The sequence below is a fragment of the Capricornis sumatraensis genome, chromosome 2, assembly GCF_032405125.1.
Source record: "Capricornis sumatraensis isolate serow.1 chromosome 2, serow.2, whole genome shotgun sequence".
Taxonomy (NCBI): Eukaryota; Metazoa; Chordata; class Mammalia; order Artiodactyla; family Bovidae; genus Capricornis; species Capricornis sumatraensis.
Window position 1 is genome coordinate 184,247,977 of NC_091070.1, and position 14,487 is coordinate 184,262,463.

Here is a 14,487-nt window from a genome sequence, read left to right on the forward strand (position 1 = left end):
AAGTGGTTGCCCTGTCAACAGGAAGGTAGCAGAAATCATTTGGCTGGGACTAAACTAGAGAAAATACACAGCTAATATTAGAAGTCATTTCTGAAAGAAAGAAAACAAAAGAAACCAGAGACCTCAGAAATGGTCCTCTCAAATTAAATGTTGACACCAACACTATACCTTTACTCATTCTGAAATATAGGAGCTGGATCTCATAGTAGATTTACAGTGTGATGACAGACCGGTTTCCTTGATCATTGTACTGAGAAAAAGTATGGGCGATAAATGAAAAATTCAGTTCCAAGGGGATGCTATTTTGATGGGAAAATTTGTAACTAACAATATTATAGGAAAAATTACTCTATTAAGTATTAACCTCCTCCCATCTAAAAAAAGGACTTGGATGACATTCTGTAAACACAAATGAATTAGTAACTAAGTACTAACATCTACTGGGTAGCTACCATGGGTCGGGAAGATCTGCTGGAGAAGGGATAGGCTACCCACTCCAATATTCTTGGGCTTCCCTGGTGGCTCAGCTGGTAAAGAATCTGCCTGCAATGCAGGAGACCTAGATTTGATCCCTGGGTTAGGAAGGTCTCCTGGAGAAGGGAAAGGCTACCCACTCCAGTATTCTGGCCTGGAGAATTCCACAGACTGTACACAGTCCATGGGGTCGCAAAGAGTTGGACACGACTCAGCCACTTTCACTTCACTTCACCATGTACCTGGCACAAGATATCTACAGATATAGATATCGTCTCCTCATTCTCCCATTTATTCTTAACCTTATGAAGTACAAGAAGTTACTGTAACCACTCAAGTTCACCTGTCTAGTGTCACAAGACTGAGTGATTAACACACACACAACATCCAAAACATCAACAATCAGCTTTGCTTCCAACACCAACACCTCATCTAACTGCGATTAGGTCTTGCCTGGGCTCCTGCCGTCTGTGTGTGTCTGCTGCCTAGCATGTTACTTTTGCCTTCTTAGAGTCCATTCTCTACCTGGTAGACTGTTTCAGGTCACCTCACTCCCTGTTAAAAAATACCCAGTGGCTTCTACTGCACACAGACTAAAACCTGAGCTTCTGACTGACTCATCAAACTCTTCTCTCCCTCCCACCTCACACTGCCTCCCTCTCATCCTAGCCCACCACTCCCCAGGCTCCCAATGTACCCTCTAGCTCATTCTCACTTGAGAGTTATTGTTGTTCCCTCTGCAGAGAGAGCTCTCCCTCCTAATTTTTGCACGTCTGGCTCCTTCTTATCATTTTGATTTTATTTAAATTTTACCTTGTCTATGAAGCTTTCCCTGTAACCAATCAAAGTGGTCACAAGCCACATTCCCTATTGTAATTTTAATTATCTGCAAGACACTGAACACTATCTGATAATTCTCTAAGTTTATTTATGTGTTTGCTAGTTAATCTTCTCACTGGAATGTAAGCTGAACCATGGCAGGGAGCCTTATCCGTTTGATTCATAACTAGACATTTAATACCCTTAAGAGTACCTGACATGTAATATGCACTCACTGACTATTTGTTGAATGGAAAGAATGAGCATTATACAATCAAATATTTACTAAAAGGGGCACTATTCATACAGTTCATTTTGTTATGGAAGCAAAGGAAAAAGTATGGAAAGATGCTAAACAGTAAATATTAACTTGCTCGAGGAAGTATGGAAAGGAAAATCAAATTTTCTAACACTGCATTGTTTGATTAGTTATAATAAATATGCATTGTGGGAATTAAAAATAATCAGTTCAGTTCAGTTCAGTCGTGTCTGACTCTTTGTGACCCCATGAACTGCAGCACACCAGGCCTCCCTGTCCATCACCAACTCCCAGAGTCTACCCAAACCCAAGTCCATTGAGTCGGTAATGCCATCCAACCATCTCATCCTCTGTTGTCCCCTTCTGCTCCTACCCTCAATCTTTCCCAGCATCGGGGTCTTTTCCAATGAGTCAGCTCTTCACATCATGTGGCCAAAGTATTGGAGCTTCAACTTCAACATCAGTCCTTCCAGTGAACACCCAGGACCAATCTCCTTTAGGACGTACTGGTTGGATCTCCTTGAAGTCCAAGGGACTCTCAAGAGCCCTCTCCAACACCACAGTTCCAAAGCACCAATTCTTCGGCACTCAGCTCTCTTTATAGTCCAGCTCTCACATCCATACCTGACTACTGGAAAAACCACAGCCTTGACTAGATAGACCTTTGTTGACAAAGTAATGTCTCTGCTTTTTAATATTAATAAGTAAAAAATGAGAAGAGTATGTAATGTTCTCTCAGCAGAGAATCTCTTAGTTAATTAATCTATATATCTAACCATCCATCCATCCATTCATCTCTAGAAGCAGATCACTATGTTAGCAATCTTGAAATATTAGTAATTTCTTCATTAATAGATGAAAGTATTTAAAGACACGCAAAACCATAGTATTAAAGAGTTTTGAAACCATAAAGAAAGGTACAATACAGTCATTAAAAAAGAGAATTTTCTAATAAATTCTGAAATCTTTAATTAGGACAAATTGCTGGAAAATCCCATGGATGGAGGAGCCTGGCGGGCTGCTGTCTATGGGGTCACACAGAGTCAGACACGCCTGAAGCGACTTAGCAGCAGGAGCATATCTAGAATGAAACTTCAGGAATTTTGAGGAAGGCAGTACTGATATGATTAAGTTCTAATGTGTTTTTTTTAAAAAACATTGATTTATATTACTTTACAATTATACCTCAAATACTTCATATTTTAATTAGGGAAACTCCCCAGCTAATAAACTCTGAGTTTGGAATACCAGATACTGAAAATCCATGTAACTCAGTCACTAAGCGCTAATCAGGAGTTATCTTACCTCAATAGAAGTTGGGGAACTTGATGGTAATGGAAAGGGAGTAACGGCCATCTGATTGACTGCGTCTTCATTTCTGCAAACGTTAAAATAAGCAGAATCAATACACAGCAAATGCTAAATTTTGGCTCAAATTAGAATCATTTCCTCAGTTCTCAGTTGAAAATGCACACACAGCACTGCAGAATTTTTAAAAATGTAAATATACACTGGTTTCAAGCATGCAAAGCCATTAGGCACAAACAGAGATGTATTACTCAAGGGAATCTAAGATACAATTATTAGTGACAAAGAATGATGATGCTAGAAGTTGGCCAGTTTCTGCTTGGTAAGTCAGGTGCTGCAGAGGATACTTTTGGAAAGGTACCAACTCTTTCAACACCGAGGAGTATAAAATTTTCATCAGGGCGGGTGTAACCTCTGGGCCTATTAATGTCTAGAGCATTTTGTTCTTTGAACTGGAAAGATTCCCAGCCTCCTCACTTGGCTCCTAGCTTTGTTCTGCCATATGAAGGATGATGGGACGTATATGACAGTTCTTGCATGGGCAGACTGTGTGAGGAGGAGTAATGGATGGGGAGAACAGAGATCCAGACAGACAGTGCTTTGTGGATTAAGTTCATTCTTCTCCTCATTACCCTAACTGGTGCAGAAGAAGTGGGAGCTGAAACTTCATTACTGGGGGTCAGGAACAGAACAACATCAATACCAGTTCTGATGGTTTGGGCTTACTTCCACTACATTACTAGAAATGGTATGTAGGCAGCGGTTCTGTAGGAGATCTGTCTTTTACTGTTTATTCACTTCACAGGACCAAAATAATTATCTTCAGATTTATGTGAACTTTAGGTTTCACAATATAAAACAAAGAGACTTCTTACTGGTGTGCAAAGATCCAAGACTGTTCACAGATCTCCATGTTCGGTGTACATATGACAACCGTTGCCTGATTTAGGAGGGCACTCAGATGCACTTTTCACATTTTATTTTTTATGTCTCTCCAATTGGAAAAAGATCCATTGGTCGATGTCATTCCTACTTTGAGGCTTTAATCACATCACTGCCTTTACCTGAAATGCCTTTCTTTATATTAAATCTATACCCTACTCATCCTTCTCAATAATCTCAACTATGTTTATTTCCCTTAATTAAAAAACTATATATTGATATCTTCCAAATTCACATTTAGCTTAGATATTTTTCTGTACCTAGGATCTGCAAACCCAACACCTACATTATATTCCACTAGAGGTCTTAGCAATATTTTAAATAAAACAGAGTTCTTTGTCCCACTCAGTTCCCAAAGGATTCCATAGTCAACTTCCTCCACAGCTTAGTAAATATCAACAATATTCACCCAATTGTTTAACCAGGAACCTAAAGTCATTCTTGAACTCTCACCCCTCAACTGTATACCCAATCCATCAAGATGTCTTATTGATTCAACCTTTAAAATGTATCTTGAATGTTTGCATTTCTTTCCATCTATCCTAGTACAAGTTATCATCATTTTTTTTTCTGAATTAAAGTAAAAACCTCCTATTTGGTCTCCCTACTTATACTCTTCATCCTCTGTCCATTCTTCACCCAGCAGTTATTACAGTTCTAAAATATAAATCTGATTATATTTCTAACCCCTGCTTAAGATCTTCCTATGATTCCTTAATGCATGAGGATCAAGTACAGAATTGTTAGGGAAGTTATCAGGCATTGATGAATCTGGCCCCAGCCCCCATCTTTGAACTTGTCTTGTTCTCACTTCTCAAACCCAGCTACACAGGCCTTCTTTCCATTTCTCAGCTGAGCCAAGCTCCATCCACCTCATGGCCTTTTCTAGTCCTCTTTTTTGTTCTGAATGCTTGGTGCTCAAATCCTTTGTCTGATTTTTTTAAAATTTCTTTTCCATAGGTCACAATAAATGTAATTTCTGGAAACAAGCATTCCATGACTTTCACTATATGCTTATAGCACCTATCTATAATCCTAGATCTGTTTACTTTCACAGTTTACTTAACTGGTTTGTATGCACATTGGTTTCAAATCTGTCTTCACCTTAGACAGTAAGCACTCCAAGGACAGGACTCATAACCTTCCTACTATTACATCACCTAAGGCAAACACAGTGCCTGGTCAACTGTCTGTACAGTAAGTGCCCTACATGTAAATGAGTTCTGTTCCTAGAACACTTTCATTAAGTCCAATTTGTTTGAAGTTCAACAAAGCCTAGGTATCCAACTAACATAATTGGCTATATAATACTGTATTGTAATAGGTTTATAATACTTTTCACAAAAATATATTAAAAAATACAAAAATAAAGAAAATACATTTAATCTTACAGTATAGTACCTTAAAAAGTATAGTAATACTTTTTACAGCTGCCATACAGGGGCTGGCATCAAGTGAACAGGCAAGAAGAGCTACTAACTAGAGGAGAGAGAGGAGATGGGAGACAGGAAAGCTGAAGGATCGTCAGCAATAGCAGACAGAGGGCAAGCTGCAGTTTCGCTCATGGCTGACAGTGATGGAAAGCACATTTACATCTTTGAAAGTTCACAACTTGAAGATTCTTATGTAGGGGACTTACTAAACACAGTTATTTTAAGGGACTTGCCTAGTGGTCAAGTGGATAACACTCTGCACTCCAATGAAGGAGGCCCAGTTTGATCCTGGGAACTAAGATGGCAAATACTGCAAATAAGCTGGCATGATGCAGCTAATGACTGCATGCTATAATCAGAGAAAGCCCATGCACTGTAACTAGAGGAGCTTGTGCACTACAATGAAGACCCCGTGCAGTCTAAATAAAAAAAATAAAAATAAAATAAATAATGTAACGATCACTAATTTCAATAAGGAGATGGAAGTAGTTTCAGTTCTAGAACTACCACTGACTTTAAGATTTTGGGGAAATCACTTCTAAGAAAATCAGTTTCCTGACCTCTTAAGTAAGTAGGATGAACTGTAAAACTTCTAAGCTGACAAAAATTCTTTTGGAATAAGGCAGAACATAAAGAGATGAGGTCTAGGTCCCATTTCTTGCTTTCAGTCAGTCAGTTCCGTTGCTCAGTTGTGTCCGACTCTTTGTGACCCCATGGACTACAGCATGCCAGGCCTCCCTGTTCATCACTAACTCCCGGAGTTTACTCAAATTCATGTCCATTGAGCTGGGCTTTAACCTTTTAAAATTCTTGAATTATCTAGCACACCAGCCAAACCAAAGCAAAAGGGAGAAAACTAAAATCACAGAGTGACATAGAGCATGAAGAATATGTCTGTTTCTTCTGACAGCATTATAGATGCCTTAAGCATGCACTATTATGTTAAGAGATGGCTGTTTTTTTCAGGGAGTACAATCTATTTCTCAGCAGTTTTCTCATACACAGAAGAAGCAATCAGTCACCCCTGGGTAAGTAACAGCATTTTCCCAGAGGTGATTTCCTTTCCCACTCAGTTTCCCCCAGGGAGTAACACAATAGAGCTTAGCTCTAGCTTAGAACTGAAAGCCAACAGGACATGTCTGCTCCAGATTCAGAGCCCATGGGGCAGAATTTGGCAGTAATTAAGCAGATGGCCTTTCATATCTCTTTCAAAGGTTACAGGCATTAAAAATATAGCTCCACATAAGTTTTTATTGAGAAATAATGATTAACTGGACCAAGTTATCACTTCATAATTTAATAATTTCCCCCCAAATAGTATGACTTTAATGGCTTTTAAAGTCCATATTAATTTTTTTAAACCTCACAGAATAGAAAACTTCAGTGGAGAGAGGAAAGCTGTAAGAAGTTACAGTTCATAATCCTTCACAATCCACTCATGAGTGAGTGTTCACAGACACTGTCATCAGGGGAGTGATTTTTTTTAACTGGAGTATAATTGCTTTGTGTGTGTTGGTCGCTTAGTCACGTCTGACTCTTTGTGATCCTATGGACTGTGGCCTGCCAGGCCCCTCTGTCCATGGGATTCTCCAGGCAAGAATATTGGAGAAGGTTGCTATACCCTCCTCCAGGGGATCTTCCCCACCCAGAGATGGAACCCATGTCGCCTGCATTGCAGGCAGATTCTTTACTATCTGAGCTATAGGGGAGTCCCTAATAATAATAATTGCTTTACAATGTTGTATTAGTTTTTGCTGTACAACAATGTGAATCAGCTATATATGTGTATGTGTGTGTGTGTGTGTGTATATATATATATACACACATATATCCACTCTCTCTTGGCCTCCCTCCCACTGTCCCCATCTCACCGCTCTGCGTCATCACAGAGCACTGAGCTGAGCTCCCTGTTCTATACAGTAGCTTCCCACTAGCTAGCTATTTTACACATGGTAGTGTATTGATGTCACTCTCATTCTCTCAATTCATCCCACCCTCTCCTTCTCCCTCTGGTGTCCACAAATTTGTTCTCTACATCTGTGTCTCTATTCCTGCCCTGCAAATAGGTTCATAGTACCATTTTTCTGCATTCCATATATATGTATTCTTCTTCTTCTGCTAAGTCGCTTCAGTCGTGTCTGACTCTGTGTGATCCCATAGACAGCAGCCCACCAGGCTCCCCCATCTCTGGGATTCTCTAGGCAAGAATACTGGAGTGGGTTGCCATTTCCTTCTCCAATGCATGAAAGTGAAAAGTCAAAGTGAAGTCGCTCAGTCATGTCTGACTCTTTGCGACCCCATGGACTGCAGCCCACCAGGCTCCTCCATCCATGGGATTTTCCAGGCAAGAGTACTGGAGTGGGGTGCCATTGCCTTCTCCATATATATGTATTAATATATGATATTTGTTTTTCTCTTTCTGACTTACTTCACTCTGTATGACAAACAAGACAACAATTTTAAAGAGAAAGAAGTGGGAAGAGGGAAACTAAAGGAGAGAAAGCAGTTATGCTTCACAAGGGCAGTTAGCCTGAAAGACTTCTGGGGATCCTCTGACCTCTCATAGTCCATGATTCACAAGGAATGAAATCTGTTTGCTTCATAATTAACTTTTCATTTCCAGTATAATCAACACAAATTTCTTATATCTTGGCGCCCCATACAGCACATAATCAGAAACTGTAGTTGAAATTATTTGCTGGTATTTTCATTTATTTATTTTGCATGATTTGTACCTTTTTAAAAGTTCATTTTATTGAAGCATACTTGATTTACAATGTTGTATGAATTTCTACTACAAAGCAAAGTGATACAGTTATATGAATATGGTTATTCATAGAGGCTCCTCAAAAAACTAAAAACAGAGTTGCCATATAATCCTGCTTATATCCAGAGGGGAGATTATATATATGCATATATATATAATATAGATATATATACATCCTTTTTTCTATTCTTTTCTATTATGATATTATTCCATGATGTAATTTCTATTATTATAGAATACTGAATATAGTTCCTTGTGCTATATATTAGGGCTTGATTGTTTATTCTCTATATAACACCTCGCATCTGTGAATCCCAAACTCCCAATCCATCTCTCTCCAAAGCCCTATCCCCTTGGCCACCACAAGTCTGTTCTCAGTGTCTGTGAGTCTGTTTCTGCTTTGTAGATAAGTTTATTTGAGTTATATTTTACATTCCACATATAAGTGACCTCAGTGTGGTATTTGTCTTTTTCTTTCTGACTTCATTTAGAATGTAATCTCTAGGTCCATCCATGTTGTTCCCAATGACATTGTTTCATCCTTTTTGATGACTGAGTAATATTCCATTGTATAAATATTCTTTATCCATTTATCTATGAATGGATATTTGGGTTGTTTCCATGTCTTGGCTATTGTAAGTAGTGCTACAATGAACACTGGGGTGCATTCATCTTTTTGAATTATAGTTTTCTCTGGATACATGCCCAGGAGTGGGATTGCAGGGTCATATAGCAACTCTATTTTTAGTTTTTTGAGGAACTTCCATTCTTTTTTCTAGAGCAGCTACACCAATTTACATTCCCTGTTGAGGATGTAACAGCTGTTGGCAGACAGACAGTTGACTTCTATCATGGAAAAAAGTGAGATTTCCAAGTTATGGAAGCCTATATAGGTATGTCCTTATCACTGGACTTGCCATGCTCTATTAAAATTATTTGTGCTATTCTCTCTCCTTTTTAAACACAGACATAGGGTCTTATTTCTTTATGTCCTCTGCTTGTAGCAGAACACCTAGGAGAGAGTAAGTATGCTATAAATGTCTGTTGAGTAAAAGAGGTCTTAACAAGCAGGAAAAGATATGAAGCAGAACTATCAAAGGTGTGCCCTATGCTTTCCAAGCTTCTTCACCAATTAGTGACAATGTGCTGGCTGCAGTCAGCCAGCAATTGGTACTTAACAAATTAATGAACATTTCTTGGGGTGTCTGCCCAACTCACAGTGATTACGTGGATGGTCTATACTTTGTAACACTAACAGCTGACCTCACCTTCAGTGGATTTAAGAAGCAGACATCTGTCTCATTTTAAGCAGATGAGATTCTCTCTCCCAGGGGCTGAAAATTTAGAACAGACTCAGGGACTCAAGAGTGTGGTATCTAGAAAATACCTCACTAAACAATGAGGTTAGAACTTCCTTCTGGTGATGTCTCTGGAGTTGCTCTGGTTCCTTCTCTTCAGAGTCTCAGCTGCACGACTTATTCTTAAGAGTCCACAAGATATCCTTGCATTCTTACAATAAATTCTTCTTTTAATTTACGCTAGCTAGAGTTTAATTGATTGCAGCTCAACAATATAGCTCTGAATTTATTTTGAATATATTCATTGGTTTATTTAACAAATATTTATGTTATGAAAACAAAGATGAATAAAACATGATTCCTACCTTTGATGATGTTAGCAATTAGTGAGGAACACAGCTAAGTAAACAGACAATTATGACAGTGGAATTTCTATCTAGGAACTATCAGTGTAGTTTTTCTCCAAAAGGATACTAGGAACATACCCAATTTCAGTTTTTTGTTTGCAGAATATATTTATATTTATGACAAAGATATATTCTGGATCCTGATGTCAATTCAATGCTGTTATATTCACATTGGTAAAAATCATGCAATATGTATTGGGCAGAATTCTAAGAGGTCTCCCAAGACACCTGCCTTCTGGCTTATCGGTTGTAAATAGGATGAATTTCACTTCCATGATTAGGTTATATTACATAGCACTGATGACCTTAAGATAAAGGCAGATTACCATGTTGGGCAAGACCTAATCACATGTCTCCTTTAAATCTGGAAATTTCACTTTTTGGAGCCTACTAACTTTAGAGATTGTCTTGATCTCTAAAGTTAGTAGGCTGACCTACAAGAATTCTAAGGAATGTCAGGAGGTCGGAGATAGAAAGTCAGAGATTACAAGTATCATCTCTGGCTTGAGGATAAAAGGGGCCTCATGACAAATAATGTGAATGACCGTTAAAAACTAAGAGAAATCTCCAACTAAGAACCAACAAGGAACCTCCATACTGTACCAAAACCTGATCTAAAAGGATATGTGTGGGTGAATGCTAAGTTGCTTCAGTCATGTCCGACTATTTGTGACCCAGTGGACTGTAGCCCACCAGGCTCCTCTGTCCAGGGGATTCTCCAGGCAAGAATACTGGAGTGGGGAAAAGATATAAGCACCCCAACTGCCAGGGGCCAGCGTGAGGAACTCCGCCCATGGCAAAGGTCATGAGGAAGGCTTGGCATACACAAAGGCGTGATCAAGCCTCAGGAAACCCCCTGTTCCTGAGCATCTAACCCCAAAACCAGAGTCTGTTTTATGCTCTCACCTACACCTCTGACTTTACGGGGGGCTCTCCCCCATAACCATTTCTCTCGGAGAAGGAGTTAACTTGCAGCTCCAAGTCAATAAAAATTCTTGGGCGTGACAAGAGTGTTTCCGCTTACGGACTCCTCTGAAGGTTATCTAGCCCGCCTGTATAGGTTCGTCCAGACACATGTGATTGTTTACAGCCTCCCAACCTGAGAGGCACGAGATGTTTTAGACTTACTAAAGGCAAATTCTTTTGGGGAGTTAGAAATTATTAGTATAATGGGTTGGTTAGGAATTATATTGGTGAAGAGTTTTTCATTTGTTGTGTCAATAACTGCTGCTAATTCCCTGCCCTGAGTGTAACAAGGATGTCTTAGGTCAAACCTCTCTGCTGACAGACTAGCTTGTGTGACAGGATTATCCATACTCCTGCCACTACACACGTGATTGTTTACTACCTCTCAACCATAAACAGCACAGAGAGTTTTGGAGTATTTTGAAAGTCTTAATTAGCATAGGGCTTTTCTCATTGTTGAGTCAATGATTGCCACCAGGCCTCCATATCCTTAGGCACCTGGGAATATATTAATCAACGTATTTGGAATATAGAAAAGGAAATATAGTCGTTTTTAAAGTTAGCAATACTAGACTTTTTGAGTTAATGAATTTTCTCTTTTGTAATAGATCACTGTACTTTGTTATAAATCACTGTGTCCTTGCTATGTAAAAATGTAACTTTATCACTATCTTAAGACTAAATAGATCTTAAGGGGAGCATTGGTGAAAGGACTTTCATTTGTTGGGCTGAAGTTTGCTGCTAAATCTCCATATTCCCTGCCCTTATAATGATATAACTAACATATAGGAGAAATAAGTATTAACCTTTAAGCATATAGGAGAAATAAGTATTAACCTTTAAGATTAATCATGTTAACCTTGGGTTAAATAAATTCCTTTCTTGATTGTGACTCACTAAACCCTCACCCTATAGGAATGTAACTTTATTTGGAGGGCGGTGCCTGGTTTAAGAAAAAACACCCTTGGAAGAAATAAGTTTTTTGGTTATCAGAAAGAAAGGATCATAAAATGTCAGCAGGTCTCACTCATGGCCAGAAGATGATGTAAAATCCCTACGACCTTTTTATGTGAAGCACCTGATTTTGATAAAGGTCAGGACTGCTGACCCCCGCGTGACTCTGTATTCATCCCTATGTGTAACAGAAGGTACATAAGCAAACCCCAAAATAAAGAAATCGGATCAGTTTCTGAAAAGACTGATTCCCCCATATTGTTTCTTTCTTGCTCTCTGTTTCTCTGGCTGAATTCCCATCTGGAGCATGGATGCTATTCCATGTAAACCAAGTTAGTCAGCCTCTTTTTCTCCACTAATTTTCCTACTACACTATCTGTTTCTAATCTCTCTATATATCTGTAATTAAATATGTATTTTTCCAAGGACGCCGACTCCGTCCCCACCTTCGAATCACCCTGTATCCACTGGGGCTGGACCCCGGCACCCAACGTTCACTACAGCACTGTTTACAACAGCCAAGACATGGAAGCAGCCTAAATGTCAACTGACAGAGGGATGGATAAAGAAAATGTAGTACATGTATACAATAGAGTATTACTCAAACAAGAAAAAGAATGAAATAAGGCCATTTGCAGCAACATGGATGGACCCAGAGGTTGTCATATTGAGTGAAGTAAGTCAGACAGAGGAGAAATATTGTATGAATCCCTTATACATGGAATCTAAAAAGAAATGATACAAATGAACTTAAAAAACAGAAAGAGACTCACAGACTTAGAGAATGAACTTATGGTTGCAGCGGGAATGAACAGAGGGAAGGGATAGTTGGGAGTTTGGGATGGACATGTATACACTGCTATATCCATTTTAGGATAACCAACAAGCAAATACAAGGGGGAAATGTGGAAGCAGTGACAGATTTTCTTTTCTTGGGCTCCAAAATCATTGCAGACAGTGACGGCAACCATGAAATTAAAAGACTTTTGCTCCTTGGAAAAAAGGCTATGACAAACTTAAGACAGTATATTAAAAAGCAGAGACATCCCTTTTCTAACAAAGGTCTGTATAGTCAAAGTTATAGTTTTTTTCTGTCAGGTACAGACATGAACACTGGACAATAAAGAAGGCTGAGTGCCAAAAAATTGATGCTTTCAAATTGCGGTGCAGAAGACTCTTGAGAGTCTCTTGGACTACAAGGAGATCAAACCAGTCAATACTAAAGGTAATAAACCCTGAATATTCATTGGAAGGACTGATGCTGAAGCTTAATTTCCAATAATTTGTCCACCTAATGTGATGAGCCGACTCATTGGAAAAGATCTCCTTGATGCTGGGAAAGATAGAAGGCAAAAGGAGAAGAGGGTGGGCAGAGAATGAGATGGTTAGATAGCTTCAGTGACTCAATGGACATGAGTTTGAGCAGACTCCAGGAGATGGTGAAGGACCGGGGAGCCTGGCATGTTGTAGTCCATAGGGTCACAAAGAACCATGGCAACTGAAGAAAAAAAACAAGGACAAGCACAGGGAACTCTATTCAGTGTTATAGGGCAGCCTGGATGAAAGGGGTGTTTGGGGGTGAGTGGACACATGTATAGTAGTAGTAGTAGTAGACGCTGAGCTGTGCCTGACTCTGTGACCCCACAGACTGTAACCCACCAGGCTCTTCTGTCCATGAGTTTTGCCATGGAGTGGGTTGCCATTTCCTTCTCCAGGATACATGCATACATACGACTAAAACTATCACAACATTATTAATTGATTATACCCCAAGACAAAATAAAAAGTTTAAAAGAAAAAAAAAAAAGAACCAACAAGGAAATAAACTTAAGAAGAATGAGCCTGGAAGTGAATTTCTCCCCAAGGCTCCAGAAGAGAAGTCAATCTAGCCAGCATCTTGATTTCTGCTTTGTGATATGTTAAATAGAGAGCCCAATCCCTCTGTGTCAGACTTTTGACCTACTGAACTACCAGATAATAAATGTGTGTTGGTCTAAGCCATTAAATTTGTGGTAGTTTGTTACACAACGAGAAAAGTAATACATAGCAAAATGTATTGATTTGGAAAACGTGATCACCAAAAGCATAACTTTTGAGTTCTTGCCATGTACCACTGTTCTTTTTTATACGTTAACTCATTTAACCTTCATAATAGCTCTATGCGGTAGTTACAATTATTTTCTTTACTTTACACAGAGATTAAGATACCTGACCAAAGTCTCAAAGCTAATAAATAGCAAGCTGAGGCTAAAATCCAGCTATCTGGTTTCAAAACCTACTCTTTTAACTATTGTGTTATGGTGTTTCCCATTTTAATAGCTTGACCCAAAGCCACAAATATCTTCTCTCATATACCCAAGCTATTATCCCCAGATCTACCTTGGGGAAAAGTTCCACTGGGTCACAATTTACTCATAAATTTATTTCATAATTTTCTTCAAGATGAAGATGCAGTGCAGAGTTCTAAGTTTGTTCACTCTGACTTGATCAACTTTTCATACTCAAGTTTGGAGTGGATTTCCCTGGTGGCTCAGACAGTAAAGCATCTGCCTACAATGTGGGAGACCCGGGTTTGATCCCTGGGTTGGGAAGATCCTCTGGAGAAGGAAACGGCAACCCACTCCAGTACTCATGCCTGGAAAATCCCATGGACAGAGGAGCCTGATAGGCTACAGTCCATGGGGTTGCAAAGAGTCAGATATGACTGAGCAACTAAAAAAAAAAAAACTCTGGAGTGTTACATCTACATTACCCATCCCTCATATAAATATAATGACTATACAGTGCTTTGAAATATTCATTGTGCTTGATAGCGCAGTTCGGGTGGTGAACAGTACAATGGAGTGTAATTCTCCCAGTA

General features: G+C 39.2%; 1 protein-coding gene across 3 annotated transcripts in view; it reads right to left on the bottom strand.

Annotated features, from left to right (window-relative positions):
- The window catches only part of PATJ (PATJ crumbs cell polarity complex component), a 364,628-nt gene that overhangs the window by 116,231 nt on the left and 233,910 nt on the right, over positions 1 to 14,487 (bottom strand). For all 3 annotated transcript variants that reach the window (XM_068992464.1, XM_068992473.1, XM_068992482.1), the window contains one exon: positions 2,858 to 2,930. In XM_068992464.1, the coding sequence (XP_068848565.1) occupies positions 2,858 to 2,930 (73 nt within the window). The remainder of the gene's footprint in view (positions 1 to 2,857; positions 2,931 to 14,487) is intronic.